The 24,637-nt window shown below is 36.2% G+C and overlaps 1 protein-coding gene across 1 annotated transcript in view; it reads right to left on the bottom strand.

Moving 5' to 3' along the window:
• LOC6034010 (potassium voltage-gated channel protein eag) overlaps nucleotides 1-24,637 on the bottom strand; it is a 48,100-nt gene extending 23,463 nt beyond the window's left edge. Inside the window, 2 exon segments of the mRNA XM_038262778.1 lie at nucleotides 17,673-18,045; nucleotides 23,843-24,637. Coding sequence (XP_038118706.1) covers nucleotides 17,673-17,751 — 79 coding nt within the window. The 5' untranslated portion in view covers nucleotides 17,752-18,045; nucleotides 23,843-24,637.

The following is a 24,637-nucleotide window of genomic DNA, read 5'->3' on the forward strand; positions in this document are numbered from 1 at the left end:
TAAAAAGAAGATTGCTGACAACAATTTTAATTTCAGTTTCATTATTAACTTTGTAAACCGCCAAACTAACATATCGTCGTTGTCGTGCTAACTTGTCGTACGTGCATTTTGGGCCAAATTAAGTTAAGAACGCCATTTTGTGCAGCTCACAATGCCTCACATTTTGATCTTCAAAGATCCACAAAATTCGATTTCAATCCATAAAAACCGAATAACATTCCGTGCATTTTTGTCACTTTTCATATGAAAGAAGTTTCAATCTTGTCGTGCTATCTTGACACAGCCAAAAAATTGATGTAAGTGCGACAATTGGCCAAAGGGATTTCAGGTCCGAACGCGTTTGAAACAGGAACGAGCTCGACTACTGTAAACATTTTCAGTTATAACTCGGGACTCCAGCAATCAATTCAACCAAACTTCAGGACGATGCACAAAATGATCAACCCCACAAAACATGTTTGTTATTGTTTACAAACATTAAAAGGCGTTTTTCTCGGAACGTCAAAAAGCGACGTACGCCAAGCTTCTTGAAGGGACTGACATATTTATTGACAGCTGGATCAATTTTTAATATAATTATCAAGAAGATCGATATCCAGAGAGTCGATTGTTTATGAAAAAGTCGAAATTTGTGATACGATTTAGTTGAGCGAAACCTTTTGGGAAAAATGATATAGAATTTTGATTGTTGTTGCCTCCCTCACTAAATCACACGATCAGCGATCTTCTTTATCAAGAAAAAAGCAAATTTATTTGAGTTTTTCTGTTGGGATGCATGGGGCTAAGACAATATGGGGCAATAGGATATAATAACAAAATCGATTTTCCAGCACAGCAATTTTTCAGTTCATTTTGGGGTCCTAAACAACATTTTTCATACCATAGCTTCATTACCTTTAAGGCAGAAAGACCGATTCTTCGACTCCTTTAAAAAAATCCCAAGTTTTTTTTTTCAGCGTTTTGGCTGTAGTGCGAAAAAAAGGAGAAACCCCCAATGTTTTTACATATTTGGAAAGATAATTAATTCTCCTTCAAAGAAATGGTATGTAGAATAAACAATATTGTACCTGTGCTTCCCCAGAAATGAAAATGTAATGTTACGGGACAACATCATAAAACTGGACTTTTAACACAATCGCTACAACTTTGCCAGTTTGATTTTTTCAAACTTTTGATGTCTTACACATTATCACAAATTGAAATACAAATCTTTTGCTTTTTTTTGAACTGAACGAATTGGTTGAAATTTGAGTTTTTGCCAGCAATTTCTTTCCATGACGAGACATCGAAAGGAGCAGATTCATGAAAAAACTCCTCTCCCTAACAATGGTTTGCAGACCCTATTTGGCCAATATTTTTGGTAAGAAAGCGCATATGATGAACATTGAAATTTTTGAACAGTGTTGGTATTCTCGCGAGAAAAAATCCTCTCCCTCGAGATCTCGCCGCGAGTCTCGAGCTGCCGAGAGAAACTCAGCAATTGCCCTGCTCTCCTCCGCTCGTGAACGGGCTTTCTCGCGAGCCAGAATTGCCCGTTCGCGAGAAGTTGAACGTGTTAAAAATGGACAAAAAAAACAACGCAGCGATTGAAGTTACACCTCTATACCATCGCCTGGTTCGCATTTATAAGCCTGATATACAAATTTTGACGAACGGCTAGCATGAGGCACTCGCGAGCGCTCGCGGCGAGAGCGAGAACGCGAACGAAAATGCGGGCGCGAGCGAGAAGAGAAATATACTACAAGTTCTCTCCCTCGCTCGTGAACGAGAAATGCTTTTCTTCTTCTCGCTCGAATTCCAAAACTGTTTTTGAATAATAATGAAAATTATTTTTGCCTTCCTCACCTTACTGAGGAAAGGCTATAAAATCACTCGAAAAACGAAATTCTAAATTTGACCTCCTAGACCCACCTTCATGTATACATATCGACTCTGAATCAAATTCTGAGCAAATGTCTGTGTGTGTGGTGGGATGTTGATCAAAAAAAATTGCACTGGATTATCTCGGAACTGGCTGAACCGTTTTGGTCTCATTCGATTCGTCTTGGGGTCCCATAAGTCGGTATTGAAAATTAAAAAGTTTAGTTAAGTACTTCAAAAGTTATGCTAAAAAAACAATTTTAGCAAAAGTCCGGAAGATTGTAAAAAGGGTGGTTTTTGTAAGAAACCCCGTCATGTCATACATTTTTAGAAAGGTATTCAAAAGACCTTTCCAATGAGGTCAAAAGATTGAAGATCTGATAACCCTATCAAAAGTTATAAGCACTTAAGTGTTATTTATGCACTTTTTAGACGCCGGATCTCAGATATTTTGATGAAAACGTTGTCCGGATCTATCATGCAACCTGTCATTGGATAGGTAATCAAAAGACCTTTCCAACGAGTTCAAAAGATTGAAAATCTGATAATCCTATCAAAAGTTATAAGCACTTAAGTGTTATTTATGCACTTTTTAGAGGCTGGATCTCAGATATTTTGATGAAAACGTTATCCGGATCTATCATGCGACCTGTCGTTGAATAGGTAATTAAAAGACCTTTTCAACGAGCTCAAAAGATTGAAGATCTGACAACCCCATCAAAAATAATAAGTACATAAGTGCCCTGAATTATGAAGATCTGACTACCCAATCTGATGGTATGAATAATGAATCAATCTATTTTGGATAGCATTACCCTCTAAATGTGAGGAAGGCACCAACCACCTAAGGGTGGATTAAGTAAGGTTTTTTTCATTTAAAAAATCGTAAGTGACTTTTTGGTGTTGCTTTGCTGAGAATCGGTAAAAAAAGTCAAAGTAGTTATGTCACAGACATAACCGGAATGGCGTAGACTACGTAAAGTTTTGAGATGTGGACATTGAGTTTTCCATATCTTAATTTTGAAGAATTAGCTAGATACTTGAAATACATTAACGGAATAAGATCGTAAATGGGAGATGGACCCCCCGACAAAACAGAACTTAACACTCCAGTCAACTCAACTGTTGTGTAACCATACTTTGAATGTGTTGGTAAATCTTTGACTAGAAAGCCTTATTTAAACAATGGAAACATCGAATGGAGGAGAGAAAAACGAAAAACGATTTTTTCGCGAATCGAATGAAAATTTGGTACCATAATGTGGGGGAGAGAGGGGTTCAGAAAGCTGTACAATCCGTCACCCCCGAAGACCAACACTAGTTCCTGAAAGGCATTTCACCGACTCATCACGGGTGGGACGAGAGACGGGGAGTTAGGCAACTCTTTCAACAGTTTGGAATTGGACACGACGCAATTCTTTCAGAAGCGCTCGCCGCGAATGCGACGAGCTAGTTGTTGTTTCACAGCCACGGCTTGACCCACGAGAGGCTCTTCAGCGGAAGGCAGCAGGCGCGCGCCTCATCTCGTTGATGCCTCGTCCCGGGTGGGACGAGGGACGGGGAGTGAGGCAACTCCGAACCACGGCAACCACGAAAGATCCAAACGGTCCGGCCATCGAGAGGCAACTGGCTGACGGTGACGACGAGAAGGCGATGCGCGCTTCTTTTCCAGTTCTGGTCCCTCCCTCCTGCTGCTGCTGCTCTGGTCTCTCTCCTGCTGCTGCTGCTCTGGTCTCTCCTGCTGCTGCTGCTCTGGGCTGAGCTTTCCTGCTGCTGCTGCTGCCGGTCCGACGTCTGAGACGTGAATCATAGAATGGGCTCTGGCGCGCGTTCTTATATAGCCTTTCAGCCCGCTACTTCCCCTCCTTTTTCGCGACCGACACTCGGTCGCGTTGCTCGGATGATTTTCCCCTCAAAATAGGTACTTGACATTCCCGTCCGTGAGTGGGAAGCGCTCATTTTGCTTGCAAAATCTGTGCATTTTGAAAACATTTTAAAACATTCAATTGTTTCAATAGTTAAACTATTTTGCCAACAATGAAAGTTTTATAGCAAATTGCTGAATAATTTTCGAATCGAATGGAACATAAATCGTGTCGATTCGATTAGAGGGAAGGAAGATATAAGCGTTTGACGGATGACGCAGTAATCCAGGGCCTTCGGCCCGGGTTTTTTGGAATGACACCCCAGTACCTTCGACAAAGACGTAAGTCTACGTCAATAAAGTTTTGAACATTTTTCAATATTCAATATGTTCAAAATATTGCAACTTCAAACAGAACATTAAATTTGGCATACAATGATATGTCTCTCGAGTTTTCGAAGTTTGATTTTGGTGGTTTTAGGAGGTGGGTGCTTTTCAGTTGTTTGAGGTGTTTGAAAACATTATATTTCAGTTTAATGAAGTTATTCGAGAGAGCGGGCAAAGTACGCACCTAATGATTACCACTCTGTCACCGGTGACCATTAAATATTTCGACCTGTTTACCAAATACCATTTTTTGAAATTTGCAAAAAATGTATTTTGGACGCCCTAGGGCCTCCTGAGGAGGCGCTTTATCTTTTTCATGAAGGCGCAGCACACATCGGCAACTTCGCAAATTTGCAAAATGCAAAGTTTCTCTTGGGCCCTGCTAAGGGCGCCAAATTGTTTAAGGAGGGCGACATTTTTTGTAAAGAACTTGTTAGTCAACGACTAACCTACAGCTCAGCCCTGTACCAAAGTATACCATTATAAAATGCCTACAAAACTGAGTACTAGGATTTACCACAAATTGCTTGTGTCTCGAGAACCAGGCAATTGCTCTAAAAAATAAAGTGCGTACCTTTGCCCCGTATGTGGAACAAAGAGATTTTTCGCTTATTTTATGTAAAAATGCAAAGCAATCAACTTTAACGACCCCCGAGTCTTTTGTGGTCTCTGTTGCAAGTTTCTGCTCATTTCTAGGCGTCCGAAGGTTATGAGTCAGTCAAAACCTGTTTTACGCAAATGGACCGACGTTTTACCTCCTCATCCGATAGAAGGCCTGGAGGATAAAGCGGGAATCAAATACACTCACTCTTCACAAAAATATTTTTTTTTGAAAAAAAAATCTGATTCTCGCAATGCACAAGCCACAACAATCGTCCAAGGGGTCATTCTTATGCAAAATTAGCTGTACTTTCCGAAAAAAATACTTTCAAAAGCACACGATTGAGTTTTAGGGGCTAAAAATTCGAAAAACTGGTCACAAAAAAGTCAAAAACATAACTTTTTCAAAATTTTTTTTTGTAAAATTCTGATCACTCGTTAAGAATACATACAAATCCCTTACGTCTTTGTGTCAAAATTTTTGTTTTTGTCTGCTCTACAACTTTGTAGAATATACTACACTCATAAATGTAACCCTGCAAAGTTAGAAAAAACACGTAATTTTAAAATGAAAATTTTTGTTCTACATGAAAATTTACCCTTCTGGGTTTTATTCAGATTTGCAAAGTACATTAAATTTCCCATAAAACGACATGTCTCACGATTTTTGACAGTTGAGTAATGGGAAATGGCAGCGATTTTAAAACTATTTTTTAACTTTTTTTTGATGAAAAATACGTTTTTTAGTAATTTTGAGTAAGCCATCAAATTGGGCGTCTAATTTTACACAACAGTCCCTTTGACACCAAATTTCTATCTCTTCACGGTTGCGAGCTACAAATCACTGAAAAACGTGTCTTAAGCAAAAAACCAGAAAAATGAAAGGGGTCGTATCGCCCCACCGTCACGAGATATCGAAAAATGGACCTCGGATTCGTGAGCAAAGTTTCACGAAAATCGAAGAAGGGTCGGGGCAACTTTTCCGATTTCGTGTGAGTTGATGGAGAATTACCCATAGATTTTTTTTTGAGAGATAATTTTATGGTACATTGACTTTCTTGAACTATGTAGTACGTATGTAATAAAAGCTTGATTAGACTGAGGAATGTTTATAGGAGACAATATCAACGGACTGGGGACTATGACAAAAAGATTTCAGTGAACAATTTGAACAAAATCATACAAGACCGACTGGACAATATCAGAAATCAAGAATTTTCAAAACATGTAAGCCAGCTTGGGAATTATTCAAAACCATTTTGGAAACTTTCAAAAGTTCTGATTACATCCGAGGAAAAGGCAAATGCACTTGGGCTTCATTCCGTTAGTTCTCATAATCTTGGCGCTTCCATGATCAGCCGTAAAGAAACATCAGTCGCCAATAGTATTTCATCAATTAATAACTCTACCTTTGAATTTCCAGCAGATTCTCATGTCTCTGGTGAGGAAGTCAAAGTTGCAGTAAAACAAATGAAAAATATGAAAGCTCCTGGCTTTGATAACATTTTTAATCTAGTGTTGAAAAAACAGAGTGATCAGTTCTTTCAACATCTAGCCAATATTTTCAATAAGGGTAATTCTCCGCCAACTCACACAGCAGTTGCCCCGACCCCTCTTCGATTTGCGTGAAACTTTGTCCTAAGGGGTAACTTTTGTCCCTGATCACGAATCCGAGGTCCGTTTTTTGATATCTCGTGACGGAGGGGCGGTACGACCCCTTCCATTTTTGCACATGCGAAAAAAGAGGTGTTTTTCAATAATTTGCAGCCTGAAACGGTGATGAGATAGAAATTTGGTGTCAAAGGGACTTTTATGTAAAATTAGACGCCCGATTTGATGGCAGAATGATAATCAGAATTCCGAAAAAACGTATTTTTCATCGAAAAAAACACTAAAAAAGTTTTAAAAATTCTCCCATTTTCCGTTACTCGACTGTAAAAAATTTTGGAACATGTCATTTTATGGGAAATTTAATGTACTTTTCAAATCTACATTGTCCCAGAAGGGTCATTTTTCATCTAGAAAAATTTTTCATTTTAAAATTTCGTGTTTTTCTAACTTTGCAGGGTTATTTTTTAGAGTGTAACAATGTTCTACAAAGTTGTAGAGCAGACAATTACAAAAATTTTGATATATATACATAAGGGGTTTGCTTATAAACATCACAAGTTATCACGATTTTACGAAAAAAAGTTTTAAAAAAGTTGGTCGTCATCGATCATGGCCGTTCATGGTCACCCGCGACAGACACGGACGACGAAACAAAGAGAAACGCAAAAAGTAACTTTTTCAAAACTTTTTTTCGTAAAATCGCGATAACTTGTGATGTTTATAAGCAAACCCCTAATGTCTATATATCAAAATTTTTGTAATTGTCTGCTCTACAACTTTGTAGAACATTGTTACACTCTAAAAAATAACCCTGCAAAGTTAGAAAAAACACGAAATTTTAAAATGAAAAATTTTGTTCTAAATGAAAAAATGACCCTTCTGGGACAATGTAGATTCGAAAAGTACATTAAATTTCCCATAAAATGACATGTTCCAAATTTTTACAGTCGAGTAACGGAAAATGGGAGAATTTTTAAAACTTTTTATTGTTTTTTCGATGAAAATACGTTTTTCGGAATTCTGAGTACGTCATCAAATCGGGCGTCTAATTTTACATAAAAGTCCCTTTGATGCCAAATTTCTATCTCATCACCGTTTCAGGCTGCAAATTATTGAAAAACACCTCTTTTTTCGCATGTTCAAAAATGGAAGGGGTCGTACCGCCCCTCCGTCACGAGATATCAAAAAACGGACCTCGGATTCGTGATCAGGGACAAAAGTTACCCCTTAGGACAAAGTTTCACGCAAATCGAAGAGGGGTCGGGGCAACTTTTCCCGATTTCGTGTGAGTTGGTAGAGAATTACCCATAAATGTTTGCAACTTGGTTACTTCCCTACCAATTGGAAGCTGGGCAAAGTCATACCAATTTTGAAGCCTCAAAAAGATCCAACATCGCCAACAAGTTATCGTCCCATTAGTCTTTTGAGTAGTCTGTCCAAACTCTTTGAGAAGGTCATCTATTCAAGGTTTTTGGATTTTACCAACGATAATAATATAATTTTGAACGAGCAGTTTGGCTTCCGAAAGGGACATAATACTGCTCATCAGCTTACGAGAGTAACCAAAATCATCAAGCAGAATAAGCTTGAGTCTAAATCAACTGCTATGGCTTAGTTGGATGTTGAGAAGGCTTTTGACAATGTTTGGCATGATGGTTTGATACATAAACTGTATTTGTACGGTTTTCCAATGTACAGTATGTAAAAAAAGTATTTACACCCCTTGGGCACTATGCACATTTTGTGATGAAACATGTAATAATTTAAAGTTTGACAGAAACCTAGTACTACGTTTTGTTCAGAAACTCATGCCGAACAGTTTGCTACAAAAAGCTCACGAAAACATCCAGGTTTTCTATAAAACCCACGATTTTAAATACCTGGGCAAAAAGTAAGTTTGATCCACGAGAACAAAAATTACGAAATTCCATACATTTTTGCCAGGTTGCTCAAACGAAACCATAACAACGTTTTTACCTAGGTATTTAAAAACGTAGCTTTTATAGAAAACCTGGATGTATGGGTATCAAAAGATCGGAAATTTTATGCCCTTTCCGATGCCATATAGGTTGACTTGTGAATCCTGGACCGGTTCGGATGCCGGCGGATTTTCCGACGACGTAATTCCGGGTTGGTACGAAATTCCAACGAAAAATCTATTCTATCGTTACAAAGACCCCCAAAACGGTGTTATTCCTACTCCAAAATGTTTATTTAGCAATTCTATGGTAGTATATTGACATTTAGTTAAATTGAAAGTTTGCAAAATTAAGTTTAGATAAGTTTTATATAGAATTTCCAGAGTTATATAAACTTTTATAATAAGTAGTTAGTAAACTTTATATTTAATCCAAATTATTTTTTTAATCAGTCAAGGAAGCCTATTTTGAGTTGGGATACTGGATTTATGGTGATTTGTCAACAAATAACATTATTTATGTTAATTTTTCGAAAGGTGTACAAACTTTTTTTGCACCTTTTTTATTTTCGTAATAGTATTTGTTATATAACTTTTTATAGAAAATATCTTTTCATGAGCTTTTTGTAGCAAAATGTTCGGCATGAGTTTCTGAACAAAACGTAGTACTAGGTTTCTGTCAAACTTTAAATTGTTACATGTTTCATCACAAAATGTGCATAGTGCCCAAGGGGTGTAAATACTTTTTTTACATACTGTAAATACTTTTTTTACATACTGTGTGTATATTATCAAAATTATCCAGCACTATCTTTCGGAGAGATCGTTTAGGGTTTTTTTTTCTGAATGGGATTGCTACTGGATTATTCAACATTGATGCTGGGGTTCCCCAAGGAAGTATTCTTGGCCCACTTCTGTACAACATTTTTACATCTGATTTGCCTACTCTTCCTGGTAATGGTGTGTTGTCACATTTTGCTGATGACATTGCCGTTATTTATAAGGGTAAAATAACCAGATATTTAGTTGGCCGTCTTCAGAAGGGTCTTGACGTTCTTTCCGAATACTTTGGCGACTGGAAAATTCGCATAAATGCAGCCAAAACTCAAACTATCATTTTTCCTCTTTCCAAATCGGCCCGATTTGCCCCAAAGGAAGATGTTTTGATTAAAATGAATGATGTTTCGATACCCTGGTCAAAGGAAGTTGTCTACTTAGGTCTCATACTTGACTCAAAACTTTTGTTTCGGCAGCATGTAGATAAAATATTGAACAAGTGTAGCATTCTCATCAGGTGTTTGTATCCTTTTATTAACAGAAAATTAAAGCTATCTTTGAAAAATAATTTACCCCGTTTTTGAGTATGCAGTACCTGTTTGGGAGTGTTGCGCTAGAACTCATAAATTGAAGCTCCAGCGTGTCCAAAACAAGGTACTCAAAATGGTTTTGAATGTTCCTGGCTGGACAAGATCAAGTGAGGTTCATGAATTAGCAGAAGTAAAAATGTTGGATCAGAAGATTCAAGAAAAATGTTTGAAATTCAGGGAAAAATGTGCTATTTCTGAATACCTCTTAATTCAAGGATTGGTATAGTTTATGGTAAGTTTAAGTTAGTTTTAGGTTAGGTTATATTTTCTTAACATTTTTTTCCTCATTGTACCTAGTGTTACAAAAATGATAAATCATATACTTTTTAAGTTATAAAAATGAACAGTGTTTAAATCACGAAAAACAAACTAAAACTGAAGAGCCACAGCTGGCCACTTATTATGTAAACCAAATGTAATTATTATAAGAAAGATTCAATAAAGTATATTTAATTAAAAAAAAATATGTAGCAAAAGTTTAATTTTTTAATTAGGACTTATCACCCCTCCCCTCCCCCCCATCAGGGCCGTGTACAAGGGGGGGGTTTAGGGGTTTAACCCCCCCCTGGCAAATTAAGTTAGTTACACCCCATGCGCCCCTCGGCCCGAAGGGCCGATTTTTTTTTAGCTATGTTGCTAAAATGCCAAAGAGATTTTTTTTTCAAATCGATATGAAAAATTTGACTGGAGGCGCCCCTATGACTAAAACATTTTTATGAAAATTATGATAATTTAACTGGAGGCGCCCCTAAGACTTATTTTTTTTCAATACGAATATGCAATATAAAAATTTGACTGGAGGCGCCCCTACGTCTTAAAAAAATCATGCAAATTCTCGAAATGAAATATTGAATGGAGGCGCCCCTACGACTTAAAACAAATCATATTATTTTTTTTATAAAAAATGACTGGAGGCGCCCTTATGACTTGAAAAAAACATGAAAATTCTCGATACAAAAAATTTGACTGGAGGCGTCCCTATGACTACCACATTTTTATGAAAGTTTAACTGGACGCGTCCCTTAGACTTAATTATTTTCAATACGAATATGCAATATAAAAATTTGACTGGAGGCGCCTCTACGTCTTAAAAAAATCATGCAAATTCTCGAAATGAAATATTGAATGGAGGCGCCCCTACGACTTAAAAAAAATCATATTGACTTTTTTATAAAAATTGACTGAAGGCGCCCTTATGACTTGAAAAAACATGAAAATTCTCGATATAAAAAATTTGACTGGAGGCGCCCCTATGACTACCACATTTTTATGAAAGTTTAACTGGACGCGTCCCTTAGACTTAATTATTTTCAATACGAATATGCAATATAAAAATATGACTGGAGGCGCCCCTACGTCTTAAAAAAATCATGCAAATTCTCGAAATGAAATATTGAATGGAGGCGCCCCTACGACTTTAAAAAAATCATATTAATTTTATTATAATTGACTGGAGGCGCCCTTATGACTTGAAAAAACCATGAAAAATCTCGATATAAAAAAATTGACTGGAGGCGCCCCTATAACTACCACATTTTTATGAAAATTTAACTGAACGCGCCCCTTAGACTTAATTTCTTTCAATACGAATATGCAATATAAAAATTTGACTGTAGGCGCCCCTACGACTTTAAAAAAAATCATACAAATTTTGTTATGAAAATTTGACTGGAGGCGCCCTTATTACTTAAAAAAATCATGCAAATTCTCGATATGTAAAAAATTTGACTGAAGGCGCCCCTATGACTAAAACATTTTTATGAAAATTATGAAAATTTAACTGGAGGCGACCCTAAGACTTATTTTTTTTCAATACGAATATGCAATATAAAAAATTGACTGGAAGCGCCCTTACGACTTAAAAAAATCATGCAAATTCTCGATTTGAAAAATTAAATATAGGCGCCCATACGACTTTAAAAAATCATACATATTTTGTTATGAAAATTTGACTGGAGGCACCCTTATGACTTAAAAAAATCTTGCAAATTATCGATATGAAAAATTTGACTGCAGGCGCCCCTATGACTAAAACCTTTTCATGAAAATTATGAAAATTTAACTGGAGGCGACCCTAAGACTTAAATTTTTCAGTACGAATATGCCATATAAAAATTTGACTAGAGGCGCCCCTACGACTTAAAAAACATACAAATTTTATAATGAAAATTTGACTAGAGGCGCTCTTATGACTTAAAAAAAATCATACCAATTCTTATATTGAAAATTTGACCTATGACTATGAATGAAACATTTTTATGAAAATTCTCAATATGAAAATTTAACTGGAGGCGCCCCTACGACCAAATTTTTTTAAACATATTATCAACATTAAAGATTTGACTGGAGGCGCCCCTTAGAATTAAAAAAATCATGCGAATTCTTGATATGAAAAATTGACTGAAAGCGCCCCTATGAATTATTTTTTTTAAATACAAATTCCCAATGTAAAAATATGACTGAAGACGCCCCTACGACTTTAAAGGCATATGCTCGATATGGCAACTTGGATTGAGGCGCCCTTATGACTTAAAAAAATCATACAAATTCTTATTATGAAAATTTATTTGGTGCCGCCCCTACGACTTAATTTTTTTAAACAAATTCTCAATATTGAAAATTTGACAGGAGGCGACTTAAAAAATCATGAAAATTTTCGCTATGAAAAATTTAATGAATGCGTCCCTACGACTTTGAAAAAATCATACAATTTCTTATTATGAAAAAATGACTGGAGGCGCCCTATGACTTAAACATTTTTATGAAAATTCTCGATATGAAAATTGAATTGAAGGCGCCCCTACGACCTAACAAAATCATGCAAATTCTCGAAATGAAAAATTGATTGGAGGCTCCACTACGACTTTAAAAATCATACAAATTTTATTATGAAAATTTGACTGGAGGCGCCCTTATGACTTAAAAATCATGCAAATTCTCGATATGAAAAATTTGACTGGAGGCGTCCCTTTGACTTAAACATTTTTATGAAAATCATGAAAATTTAACTGGAGGCCTACGACTTAATTTTTTTTAAATAAAAGTTCACAATATAGAAACTTGACTGGAGGTCCCTTTTAACTTAAAAATATCATGCAAATTCTCCATATGAAACAAGCCTTGCCCGAAAAACTTCGTCTTTTCCTGTTTTCGCTTGTTGACGTTTCTAGCTTTTTCCTTGTTCAGCCTCCTATGATCAAAATTTGATTTTACGCAACTTTTTCCATACAATCTGCAGATTTTCCGGAATCGGTTCCAGAGTAGCCAAAGTTGCCACTTTTTGGCGTAAGAACCTTCCTTGGGCTTATACGAACCCAATGCAACAAAGAGCACCTCGATCCGACGCTCCGTATTGAACTGATTCGCGTTCGAACAAAACCGTTGAAATTTTTTATATATATAGATATTGAATGGAGGCGCCCCTACGACATTAAAAAAATATATTAATTATATTTTAAAAAATGACTGGAGGCGCCCTTATGACTTGAAAAAAACATGAAAATTCTCGATATTAAAATTTGGTTGTAGGCGCCTCTATGACAAAAACATTTTTATGAAAATTCTTGATATGAAAATTGAATTGAGGCGCCCCTACGACTTAAAAAAATCATGCAAATTCACGATATAAAAATTGAATGGAGGCTCCCTACGACTTCAAAAAATCATACATTCTCGATATGAAAATTTTACTGAGACGCCCCTATGACTAAAAATTTTTTATGAAAATTATGAAAATTTTACTGGAGGCGCCCCTACGATTTAATTTTTTCCAATTCAAATTCTCAATATATAATTTTGACTGGAGACGCCCTAACGACTTAAAAAAATCAGGCCAACTTTCGATATGAAAAAATGAATGGAGGCTCTCTTTAGACTAAAAAAAATCATACAAATTCTTTTTATGAAAATGTGACCTATGATAATTATGAATGAAACATTTTTATGAAAATTCTCAATACGAAAATTTAACTGGAGGCGCCACTACGACCTATTTTTTTTTTTGAACATATTCTCAACATTAAAAATTTGACTGGAGGCGCCCCTACGACTTAAAAATATCATGCAAATTTTGGATATGAAAAATTGACTGAAGCACTTATGAATTATTTTTTTTAAATATGTATTTAAAAAAAATAATGTTAATGTAAAAAATATGACTGAAGACGCCTCTACGACTTTAAAGGCATATTCTCGATATGGCAACTTGGACTGAGGCGCCCTTATGACTTAAAAAAAATCATACAAATTCTTATTATGAAAATTCAACTTGTGACTTAAATTTTTTAGAACAAATCTTCAATACCAAAAATTTGACAGAAGGCGCCCCTACGACTTCATCATGAATCATGATGATTTTCGCTATGAAAAATTTAATGGATGCGTGACTACGACTTTAAAAAAATCATACAATTTCTTATTATGAAAATTGACTGGAGGCGCCCCTATGACTAAAACTTTTTTATGAAAATTATGAAAATTTAATTGGAGGCGCCACTACGACTTTTAAAAAATCATACAATTTTTTTATGAAAATTTGACTGGAGGCACCCTTATGACTAAAAAAAAATCATGCAAATTCTCGATATGAACATTTTGATTTGAGGCGCCCCTACGACTTAAAAAAATCATGCAAATTCTCGATATGGAAAATGGAATGGGGGCGCCCCTATGACGTAAACATTTTTATGTAAATTCTCAATATGTAAGTTTTACTGGAGGCGCCCTTATGAGTGGGGAAAAAATTGGTAAAAATATTGAAAAAAGTTGAATAATCAGTGCCCAAATCAGCTTAAAAATGATAAAAATATTTTAAACATAAGATTTTACTGGAACCGCTATTATGACAAAATTAAAACATTCAACAAAAAAGTTTGACTATCGACGCCCTCTAGCAACATAAAGACTGTTTAATAAGAGCAAAACAAAGTTTGGCGTACGGTAACATAAAAAAATAAAAATTCTGTTTAGCGTTCTAGCTACAACAACTTTTTGCGCTGGTTGGCAAACTTTGTTTGACTAATTTTGAATAGTCTTTATAGCTTGAGGAGCGCCGATAGTCAAATAATTTTATCAACAAAACGCCGCTGGTAAAATCCTATTTTTAAAATATTTATCTTTGATCTTTTTTTATGTTGCTCTACTTTTTTCATTTTTTTTATTTTGTCATGAGGCCACCTCTAGTGAAATTTTATTTTCAAAAAGGTAGTCAAATTGTTTTATTTAAAAAAATTATTTCATCACAAGGCGCAACTTTTTATCATTTTTATGTTGCTTAAGCTAACTTTTTTTTGATTATTTTTTTTACGTGTTGTGAAACTTTCTTTGAAATCTAATTTTCAAAATATTTTCATCATTTCTATGGTGCTATTCAGGCGTTGATAGTATTTTTTTAATATGTTAATTATTTTATCATTTTTTAAATTTTGTTTATGAGAGAGGTGCCTTTTCGGAACATTTTCTGGGGTAAATCGAAATATATCTTTGTTTCCTGTAGCAACTTTGTTACTTTTTATCGATTTTCTAGGACGTTTCTTCAGAAAAGTCAAGGAATCGATAGAAATATATTCAAAATTATCTTTTTTAATTTTTTATACTCAAAAAATCTGTTACAAATGTTTGACACAAAAATGAAGTTTCTTATCTAATTTTTCAGATTTTCAGAAAATTCTGTCCAAAGATACAAAATTTCATACGTTTACATACCCATTCCAGCCCTCAAAATTGTATGGAGACTTGCATGAAAAAACAAATGATGCAAAATTGCTTCTTTTGACATAGGGAATGCAAAGAAAAGTCGATTGAAAACCAGTAGTTTCCGAGTTATGATCAGTTGAACACTTTCAGTTTATCCAGCTACAACCCAACCCCACCTCTAGGCGGGGTTCGATCTAATAATTAGCCAAAAATCTTTTTTTTTTACCAATTTTCGACCTTTAAAAAGCATTGGAAAGGTGAACTCTTAAAATTTGTTTTTTTAGGGTTGAACGTGTGACTTGTTTTATTTGACTTTACCAATGTAAATTTTTCTTGGCTGTGTTTTTCACTAATATTTTCTGTACTTTTTTTCTATTGTTTCAGACTATACCTCTAAGCATTTTTTAACAATTTAAATGATAATGGTTTGTTCTAGAGTAAAAAAATTAAAAACATACAAAAAAATAATGAAAAATTGGCTGTAAAAACATGACAAATTAGGTGCTAGAATAGGCCAAATACTACCAAAAACAAATATCAACTAAACAAGATAAATGCAAATATTAAAACTATAAATGAAACAAAAACAACAAAAACAAGAGACGTAAACTTTTTCGTAGAACAAAAGTTGCTCAAAATGTCAAGGGAAAAATTTAAAAAAATCGAAAAAATTGGGCAGCAAAGGGTTAACTCTTAGAAAAATCAAGTTCATCGATTTGATTTCTTTGAGATTGTGTATCTCAGAAACAAATTGCTCGATTTGAAAGTTTCAGAGAGAAAATTGTACAAAATTTTCTTGAAAAGAAACCAAAATAAATTGAAAATGCAGTCCTAAAATTAGCTTTAACCTGAAAACGGTACATTTTGTTAACAAAATTGCTTCAACAGTTTTTGTCCACTTTTACGTTTTTTTTCTTCAAAAAAATCATATCTCCTAAACCAGATGAATAATATGACCGGCCCCAGAATTGTATGGACATTTGTATAGAAAAACGAATTATGCAATTGTGCTTCTTTTGACATATGGAATGCATGGTGCATGGCAAAGTTTCACCCAAATCAAAAAAATGAAAAGCTAAAAATCGTGAAAAAAATTTGCGAAATCGTTGAGAACTACTCTTAATATTAAAAAAAAAAAACTTATGAAAACTTGTTTTGAGCAATTACCGCTACACTTCTTCACTAAAACCCCGTTTTACGCTCCACAAGTGAACGGCCCATGCCTCTTCCGATTTACGCCAAAACTCTCATTTGCGCAAAAATCTCAAATTCGCTCAAACTCCGAATTAACGCCCCCCCTTCATGGTGCTATTCAACACGATTTGCAGCACCAATTCAAAAAGTGTAGTCTCCTGTTGCACCAATGTAAAATATATAAAAACGAAGCTGACTTTATATCTGTCGGCCGGTACTAGACCAACCACTGTCTTCCTTTTAACTACAAGGACTTCGCCGCCCTATTTGAGTAAGGCACAGAGCGACGGCGCCGGATACCCATATTTACACTTAGAATTTTAGAGCGTCCGCCGCGGGATTCGAACCATCAAAATATATGTAAAATATACCAAAGTATTATTTATTGAGTTTAAAGATTGACTGTTAGCGCCCTTTCGCAATCTAAACAAGCACCCCATGCGCCCCTTTCGAGAAAACCCTCCCCTTTCGAAAATCCTGTGCACGGCCCTGCCCCCCATCATGGACAATTGTCCATACAAAAACAAACTTTTATGCAAGGAGCATGGAAAATAACTTTACCCCCCATGTGTCCGTTGGTACATCCCCTACCATTTGGTGCTAAAAACTCGATTTTGACAATAGTGGATCATGATGGGCAGTGCACCTAAGCTATATTATTGAAATAATGCATTGTTTTTAATACGCATTGATTTTTCTAACTAAATCCGTCCATTTCTTAGAATAATAAAGTAATACACTTAATACAGTAATACACTTAATACGCTCTAGGGAGGAGAGGGGGGAGGGGGTCTGAGCAAGTGTGACATTGCATGTTATAAGTATAGAAAAAGCGTGACAAAGTGGGGGAGGGGGATAAATTTTGGCTGATTTTAGCGTGATGTACTTTATGGATGAAGCCAAGGCTCTAAAGCTTTGTCCTTCGGAGTAAGTTGGCAAGTCATAAAGTCAATCTCAGCAATGTATTTTAGATTTGGCAGTAACAAATATTCATTCAAAGATTACGTATCACATTTACGGCAAGGGGGGTTGAGAAGAGTAGTCTGAAAATGCAAAAACTTCTGTGGCGGCATATTTGTACCATTCAATAAATCAAAAATAATTTTTAAAATCATTAAGTCAAATGGGTTAAAAATTCAATAGAAATAAAAAAAATCAGCAAACAGTAAATACTTACGTTGTGAGTTTGATCGACGAATGATGTTCTCTAGGAATGTGTTTTGTGGAGCAACTAGCCCCCGCCTTCCACCAGGCATTTTGTGACGATTTTATCCTCCGCGGGGTTTTAATTCCGTGTCGGCACTCTTTTGTTCATTGCGTCACTTTTAAAGATCATTTTTTGCTCTGCTTCTTGTTGTTGATGCACAAAAAGCAATTTAACATGCATTCATCACAAGCATTTCTTCAATTATGTTATCTTATCACTAGCACTCTCTAACCACCAATATAGGTAAACCTAACAATTCTAACTCCTTCATCACTTTTTTCCTTAATTTTTTTCCCAAGCTGCTAGCATTCACTTTTTATCACCTTCACTTTAATTGATGATTCTGAAACGAAAGAGAAAACTTTGATAAGTTTATTTATCTTTTCTTATCAATATTTCAATACCATTTCTAAAAATCTATAATTCATTTTCAAACCAAGAAGTTGTTCGTGAAAACGTGTGACATTGTTTTGTGATTATTCTTATCCTTGGGAGGCAGGCCATTTGGCACTCGTTCCATCCTTGAACCCATTAAACTCGACTTGAAAACATCCAAGGTGAGTGTGGCGCTCTCATAAATCTTCCAGTCTATGAAACTGCACACCTTGATGTGGTTGTTGTATTTATGCAAAACTTGTACGTCCTTATCCTTCGCACGTGAAATTGCACTTTGGCTCAGCCACAAATGCACCTTATCCTCCTTACTTTTGTTGTTGCTGGTTTTTTTCCAGTAAGAACATCACGCGGCTCATAAAGGCAATGAAGGTTGGGGAAAGTGAAAGAGAATTTGATTTCATTCCTCAAACCGCTTCGAATGTACTTGTAGGCCCCGACTTCCGCTACGGAAAACGGCAAGGAACGCGCAAAAGCTCAAGTTGCCCACACAAACCTGTGAACGTTTCAGAAGTTGCTTGCAAGGACTTTCAACGTGGAATCTGCCACGCGAGCAGTAGGGGAATACGTTTTCTGAACAGCACAGCAAACAGAGCCAAGCCAAGCTAAGAACAAGAAGTATGGTTTAATTAAATGCAGGCTGAAGGTGAACGGAAGCAATGTTTTAGTCGGGTTTATTTTTAGGAATTCTGAAATGCATTTTCCGCACGTCAAGCGCGATTAGGTTTGGGAAAAAAAGGCATTTACAAAAAGAGCTGAATTATTCGAAATTTCAGTTTCAAGTTCCAGTAGCGATTTTTTTTTTTCGAAAAGTTAAATGTTCTTCATTATTTAACCAACATGAGATAAATTTCCCATCATAAATTCGAATCGCTTTCTTGCGCTATTATAATTGTGAAAGTTGAACCTTTTATCGATTAGATTTCTCCGCTCGACAAAGGCGTCGATCAGAATATGTTAACGCAACAGCAAAGCTAGCCTGTACGGTCTCGTGGGAATGTAACATCACGCAAACAATATCAAGAAAGCATGTGCTCATGTATACTAACTGACTTTTGGAAGCCTGTCATGAACATTTAAGCATAAATGTTGACTGTTTTAGTCGTTCTTTTTTTATGGAACAAGAGAGTATGGTGCTAACTTGCTCCTGAAAGAAGACACAGCGTCCTTAAAACTCGTCTAAAACATGATTTTAGAGCAACTAACAAGTTTTAGAGTTTTGAACACGCTGTTTCATTTTAAAGGACACACATTCCAGAGCATCCGAATATAAATTCGGTTTTAATATGGCATGAACCGTGGATTTTTGAAATATCGATTCGAAAAAAATGGGCTCTCAAATTTCCAAATTGAATCGCTTTGCGCAAAGTGGGGACTTAATCAAGCGTTCCCAAACATTAGAGAGTTGTTTAGGACCCCAAAAAAAAACTGAAATTTCGCTGTGCTCTCTAAATTTGGACAACTTTTTTTTCCATACAACCATATTACACCTTAATCGGACATTTATGCAAACATGGGCAGTTGAAACATGTAACGTTAGATTTAATTTTGTTTACGATACTTGACTTAAAATCTCGCTTAATCCAATGAAGTTATTGACCTTTTAACCTTTCTCACTTCGGTTCATACATCATATTCATCCAAATAAAAGAGATTCTTGAAGCCGAAAGTTTGTAAATATCTCCTACGACCTAAGACTTAGGTGGTCATAACCAAATATAGGATGGCAAAGATTACCTGTTTCACATTGTACACTAGGGTGACAATAAAAAAAAATCGACATCAGAGATACCCTCTGACTCGATTCCTATCTCTTCTCCTATCCAATCTCTTAAAAAGGAGAATTAAAAAAAATTTAAATAAACACCCGAAGTTAAAGAACAGTACTATTTCGCAAGAGTATATTGCCGTTCTGTGCATAATTGTCCCATGTCATAAAATCGAGTGCTTTGCTTGAAAACAACACCAAGTCTGTTCACTGAAAATACGCCACACTTTTTATTCAAGTGCCCAAACACATGAATAATTGAATACAGCCACATCATAGATCTAATTTGTTTATGTTTCAACAACAACCCAAATCACAATCAAATGCAATTGTTTGGGCGATTGACTTTTTTGTATTTTTTGACACGTTATTTTCATTCGGGTGGCTCAAGTTTTTCAAGTGTTTTGCTCATGAATTTGTCCCACTCTCTGGAACTATTTAAAGTGATGAGGAAAACACATGAAATTGATCTTAAAATCTACACAACAAGCACTATTCAAAGTCAACGTGATTTTTCACTTGAATTTAATGTGTCTCACTGATTGATTTTAGCGCGACTTTTATCGATGGCTAGTAGCCCCAAGTAACAAAGAGAATGCTTGTTTGTCTCAACAAGTTTTATAAAAGCCTTGAAAATAACCTCTCAGTTTTATGTAAACTTTAAACAAAACATTCTAGATTTATGTAACGAATATTTTAAAAATATCTTCAAACTATCTTCAAGAGTATTTTAGGAATATGGAACATAGTTTTATACCTCTCCTGGGTTTTTTGCTTAAAGTTATCCCAAAGAGGTTACTTTCAAGACAACTTAACTTCCCAAAACTGCATTAAAACTCAATTGAAACCAATTCGCTTTATGAAAGCATAACTCCAGACTGTTTGAATTTGATCTGTCAAATCACTCACAATCGCAAATCATTCGTACAAGATGTCGCTGTCGTTCGGTTTAGTGCCTTAGTGTGTAATTCCGAGAATTACGTTTTTTCGTAATCCGAATCACGCGCGGACGTTACGATTTTCAACTTAAGAATAGTGTACGAGGTCGGGTGCTAGCCGAATTTGTAAACATGCGTGTCCAGCAATAAATTTTACTCCGGCACGTCGTGATCGAGCAGCACGTGAATCGCCATTATGGCCGCCACTCCCGTGGCCACAGTCCAGGTTCGCCGGTCAACTGGTTGAAGATCGTGTCGATCCGGATTTGTTTGCAGAAGTCACTGACGCCCGGCTTAATGGGACCTCTCTACTTGTAAGCTATCCGTTTGCCCTGGTACGGAACTTCTTTGGCGTTCCCTCATCGACGTCTCGCCGGAAGCAGCGACAGAACATTCGACGACCAGCCGGATAATGCCTTCGAGGAAAAAAGTGCTCGTTATAAAAAAAATACCTACACGCTGTTTTGGCTAAATTATTTTATGATGGATGAAAAATTCTTCCATGTAAGAAAAGCATGTGTGCTAAACGGCCCACTTACAACAAATGAATAAATTGAATTGAAAAAATCACAATCTTTGTTTTTATTTGGCTAGGAAAAATGAAATTCAGAGTTTTTTTTGGATCTACCTCCTGCGAACTAATGTGTGCATGCACTACGGTCATAGTACTACGCCTTTTGCTCTGGATTAAAACCACTTTAAAGCTTACATCAGTCTTTGACTACTTACTCAATCTTGAACAAGAGCTTTTCAAGAAACATGACTCTTAAAGAAGCCTCGATAAGTGCTTCTCAAGAAAAATTAGTTTCTCAAATGCTTTGAGCAAGAAAGAATAGTTTTGATATGATCAGCCATATTAACTTGAAAACTAACGGCAAAAAATGGTAGCCATGTTGATATTGGCAAACAAAATTCCTAAAAAAAATTAAAATCAATGTAAATTTTAATGATTTACTCCTACGGTTCATATTTTTTCGAGGTATCTCAGAAAATCAATCAGTGAAATTTTCATGACATGAATTTTACGAGCAGATTGGCTGCATTAAGTCCCAGTCAAATTCATTTTGTGTTTATAATATAATTATCATTTTAAGCTAAAGTTCTTTGGCCATTTGTGATTTAATTTCATAAAGAATGAATAGAATTTACGAAATAAAATTAAGAACCGGTTACACTTCGACAAATCTATGTTATCTTCAACGAGAGCTTACAAGTTTAAGATTACTTTATTACAGTCATGAAGATCTCTTCTATGAGTTCATAAATTTAAGAAGCTTGCAAGCGAGCTTTATGAAAGTAATTAAGACCATTTACAGAGTGCTGTAAAATCAACGATAAAATTGCTTAGTTTTAGATAACTCCTGATAAAAGCTCTTGATAACCTCCTAAAATGGTCCACTTTGCTCTTAACTCAGGTTTAATGCTGATTTATTATTGTTCTGGAGATAATTTAGCTTTATGATCATTTTTGACTAAGATAACTTGAATATCTCTTCAGGAAAGGAACAAAACTTAAATTGTTACTTGGGAGCGCAGCTAGAAAGAGTAGCACAAAAAAATCTCCCGTTTTCAACTGGCCGGCCGGCGCAGTGGTAGCGTGCACGACTAGCAAGCGAGAATTTGTATATCGCTTGTACGCTTATTATTTTTCAACACCATTTAAAATTCAAGTGTTTGGCTATTGAAATTATTTCATGGCCAACCATCGCAATTTCAAGTGTTTTGCGATTGATATTTGAGTTGCTCAGTGTTTATCCCATCGTGACACTTCTTCGCATAATTGTCCCACCAATGATTTTCTTTCATGGAATAATTAGTTTTACGAAGCATTGTTTCATGTTTACTAGCTGCATAGCAAGAGAGTTACCCATAAGAGTGAAGGGTGAACTTTTTAGAAAATGAACCCATGAGTAAAGTACTCTCGATAATTTCGGGATTTATCCTCTCCGCCCATTCACAGTATCATTTTACTACCGAACTGTGCTCTTTATCCTCTTGTCTGCCGAGGCTCAGTTCTGGGTGTAGTAAAAAGGTTGCAAACCATTTATTTAGGGAAAACATTTTACAAATATTAAAGCCCATTTGCTCAGCTTGCTGAAGAGGCATTTACTCTTAGAAAAGGTACCAGTTCAAAACATCCATAAACCTGAAGATTTAAAAAGTGGCTTATCCTTAATTCTGTTCAAAGTCTTTGATAATTATGACGAAATTTCAATTTAATCCATTCTGTATACCATCACCGATTGATACGAATTTTAGAAGTGTTCTCTGAAAACTCATAAATTTGTAAAAAAAAAACGTTCAAAGTATAAATTGAATCATGGAAATTCCACTTTAGTAAGTGTTTTTTCTAATCATTTTTTTTCGCCAGGATGATTATATATTCTTGATATTTGTCCATAACACCTCACTGACTGCGTCCCCCAGCCAATAAACTCATTTACATATAAATTGGCTGTGTGGCCTGAAGCGCACTTCTAATCAGAGCCGCGTTTAAGGATACATAGCACCAAAACAATGACCAAGGACCGCGATAATACCCACCGGATACTCCATATGAAAATTGATGATTTAGTTTTGTACACCAAACTGACTACCACGAAGGTTCTTCATTTTCCAGAACGACGAAGGGTGGCACTGTGTGGTCATTTTGCCAAACTCACTCACGATACGGGGGGGGGGGAGCACAAAGGAAAACCGCGTGTAGTAAAAAAAAGAGCTCTATCGACTTTTATTACACGGCAACTTTTGTGTCACAAACACATGCTCGTACTATAGGTACCTGCAGGTTTAGTTGTGGCCTCCGAAACCGCGAAGAGTGTGAAGCATATCAGGAGAATATTTCATTTGTATGCATGCTCCCGTGGCTTTGGACATTTTCAAGGATAGTAGGTATAATATGCGTGCAATGTCCCAGTCAGCACGAAGAAGAAAAAATCCATAGAATAAACTAATTAGCTCAGCGACTGACGACGACGATGACTGACTGGCAATAAACAGGTGGGCTGTGTTGGGTAGTCGTAGGTATGTATTGTATGTACCTTAAGGATGAACCGCACAAGCGGCAGAGACCTCACCGTTTGGTCAAACGTGTAAGCTTCTCTAGGCCGCCGACTTCCCTGGATGAGAGGGAGATTTGGTGTTTTATAACCGCATTAAGCTACAGCTTTCCACTGCTAATCTGATTATACGTTTTTTCGCATTCCACATTACACACATTCCATTATGCAGCCAGCACTTGAAGGTAATTTTTCCTTTCTTCTTCCTTCCAACTCAACACACACAACCACTGCGGACTAATTCTCAAGACCAACTCAATTTTCTTTGCCCTTCAGCGACATCTTCGACGACGACGAGGACACATTTTCGCCATGAGCCGTGGGTTTTCCGTTTTCTTTGCCGTCCTCGAGCACCGTAAATTTTTGCAGCACTTTTCGATGATTTCGTTTTTACTATACTTTTAGTTTGAAGGACACACTTAAAAATTCTAGAGGGAGGAAGCAATCAACAGCGTGTGTGTGAGAAAAATTGGTCAAGCAGGAAAATCCAATAATGGAACTGGGAGCGGGCTCTCGAGTCGAATAAAAGCCCTACATTAGCACTTAGGAACCCTTTTCCGCACTTTTCCTGAACAATAGAGGGCCACTCAACTGGCAGTAGGTAAAAGGCAGCAGCAGTATCAGAGTAATGTCAGCCAAGAAAATGATAAATTTTACATTTTTCCTTCGAACCGCGTACAACTCAAACGATTAACCGTTCCCAATTTCGCCTCGGCCAGTACTGCTGCGCCCTGAACGTAGACTACACGGATGTAACCACAAGACTGCTGCTGCTAC

Source organism: Culex quinquefasciatus, chromosome 3, assembly GCF_015732765.1.
Source record: "Culex quinquefasciatus strain JHB chromosome 3, VPISU_Cqui_1.0_pri_paternal, whole genome shotgun sequence".
Classification (NCBI taxonomy): domain Eukaryota; kingdom Metazoa; phylum Arthropoda; class Insecta; order Diptera; family Culicidae; genus Culex; species Culex quinquefasciatus.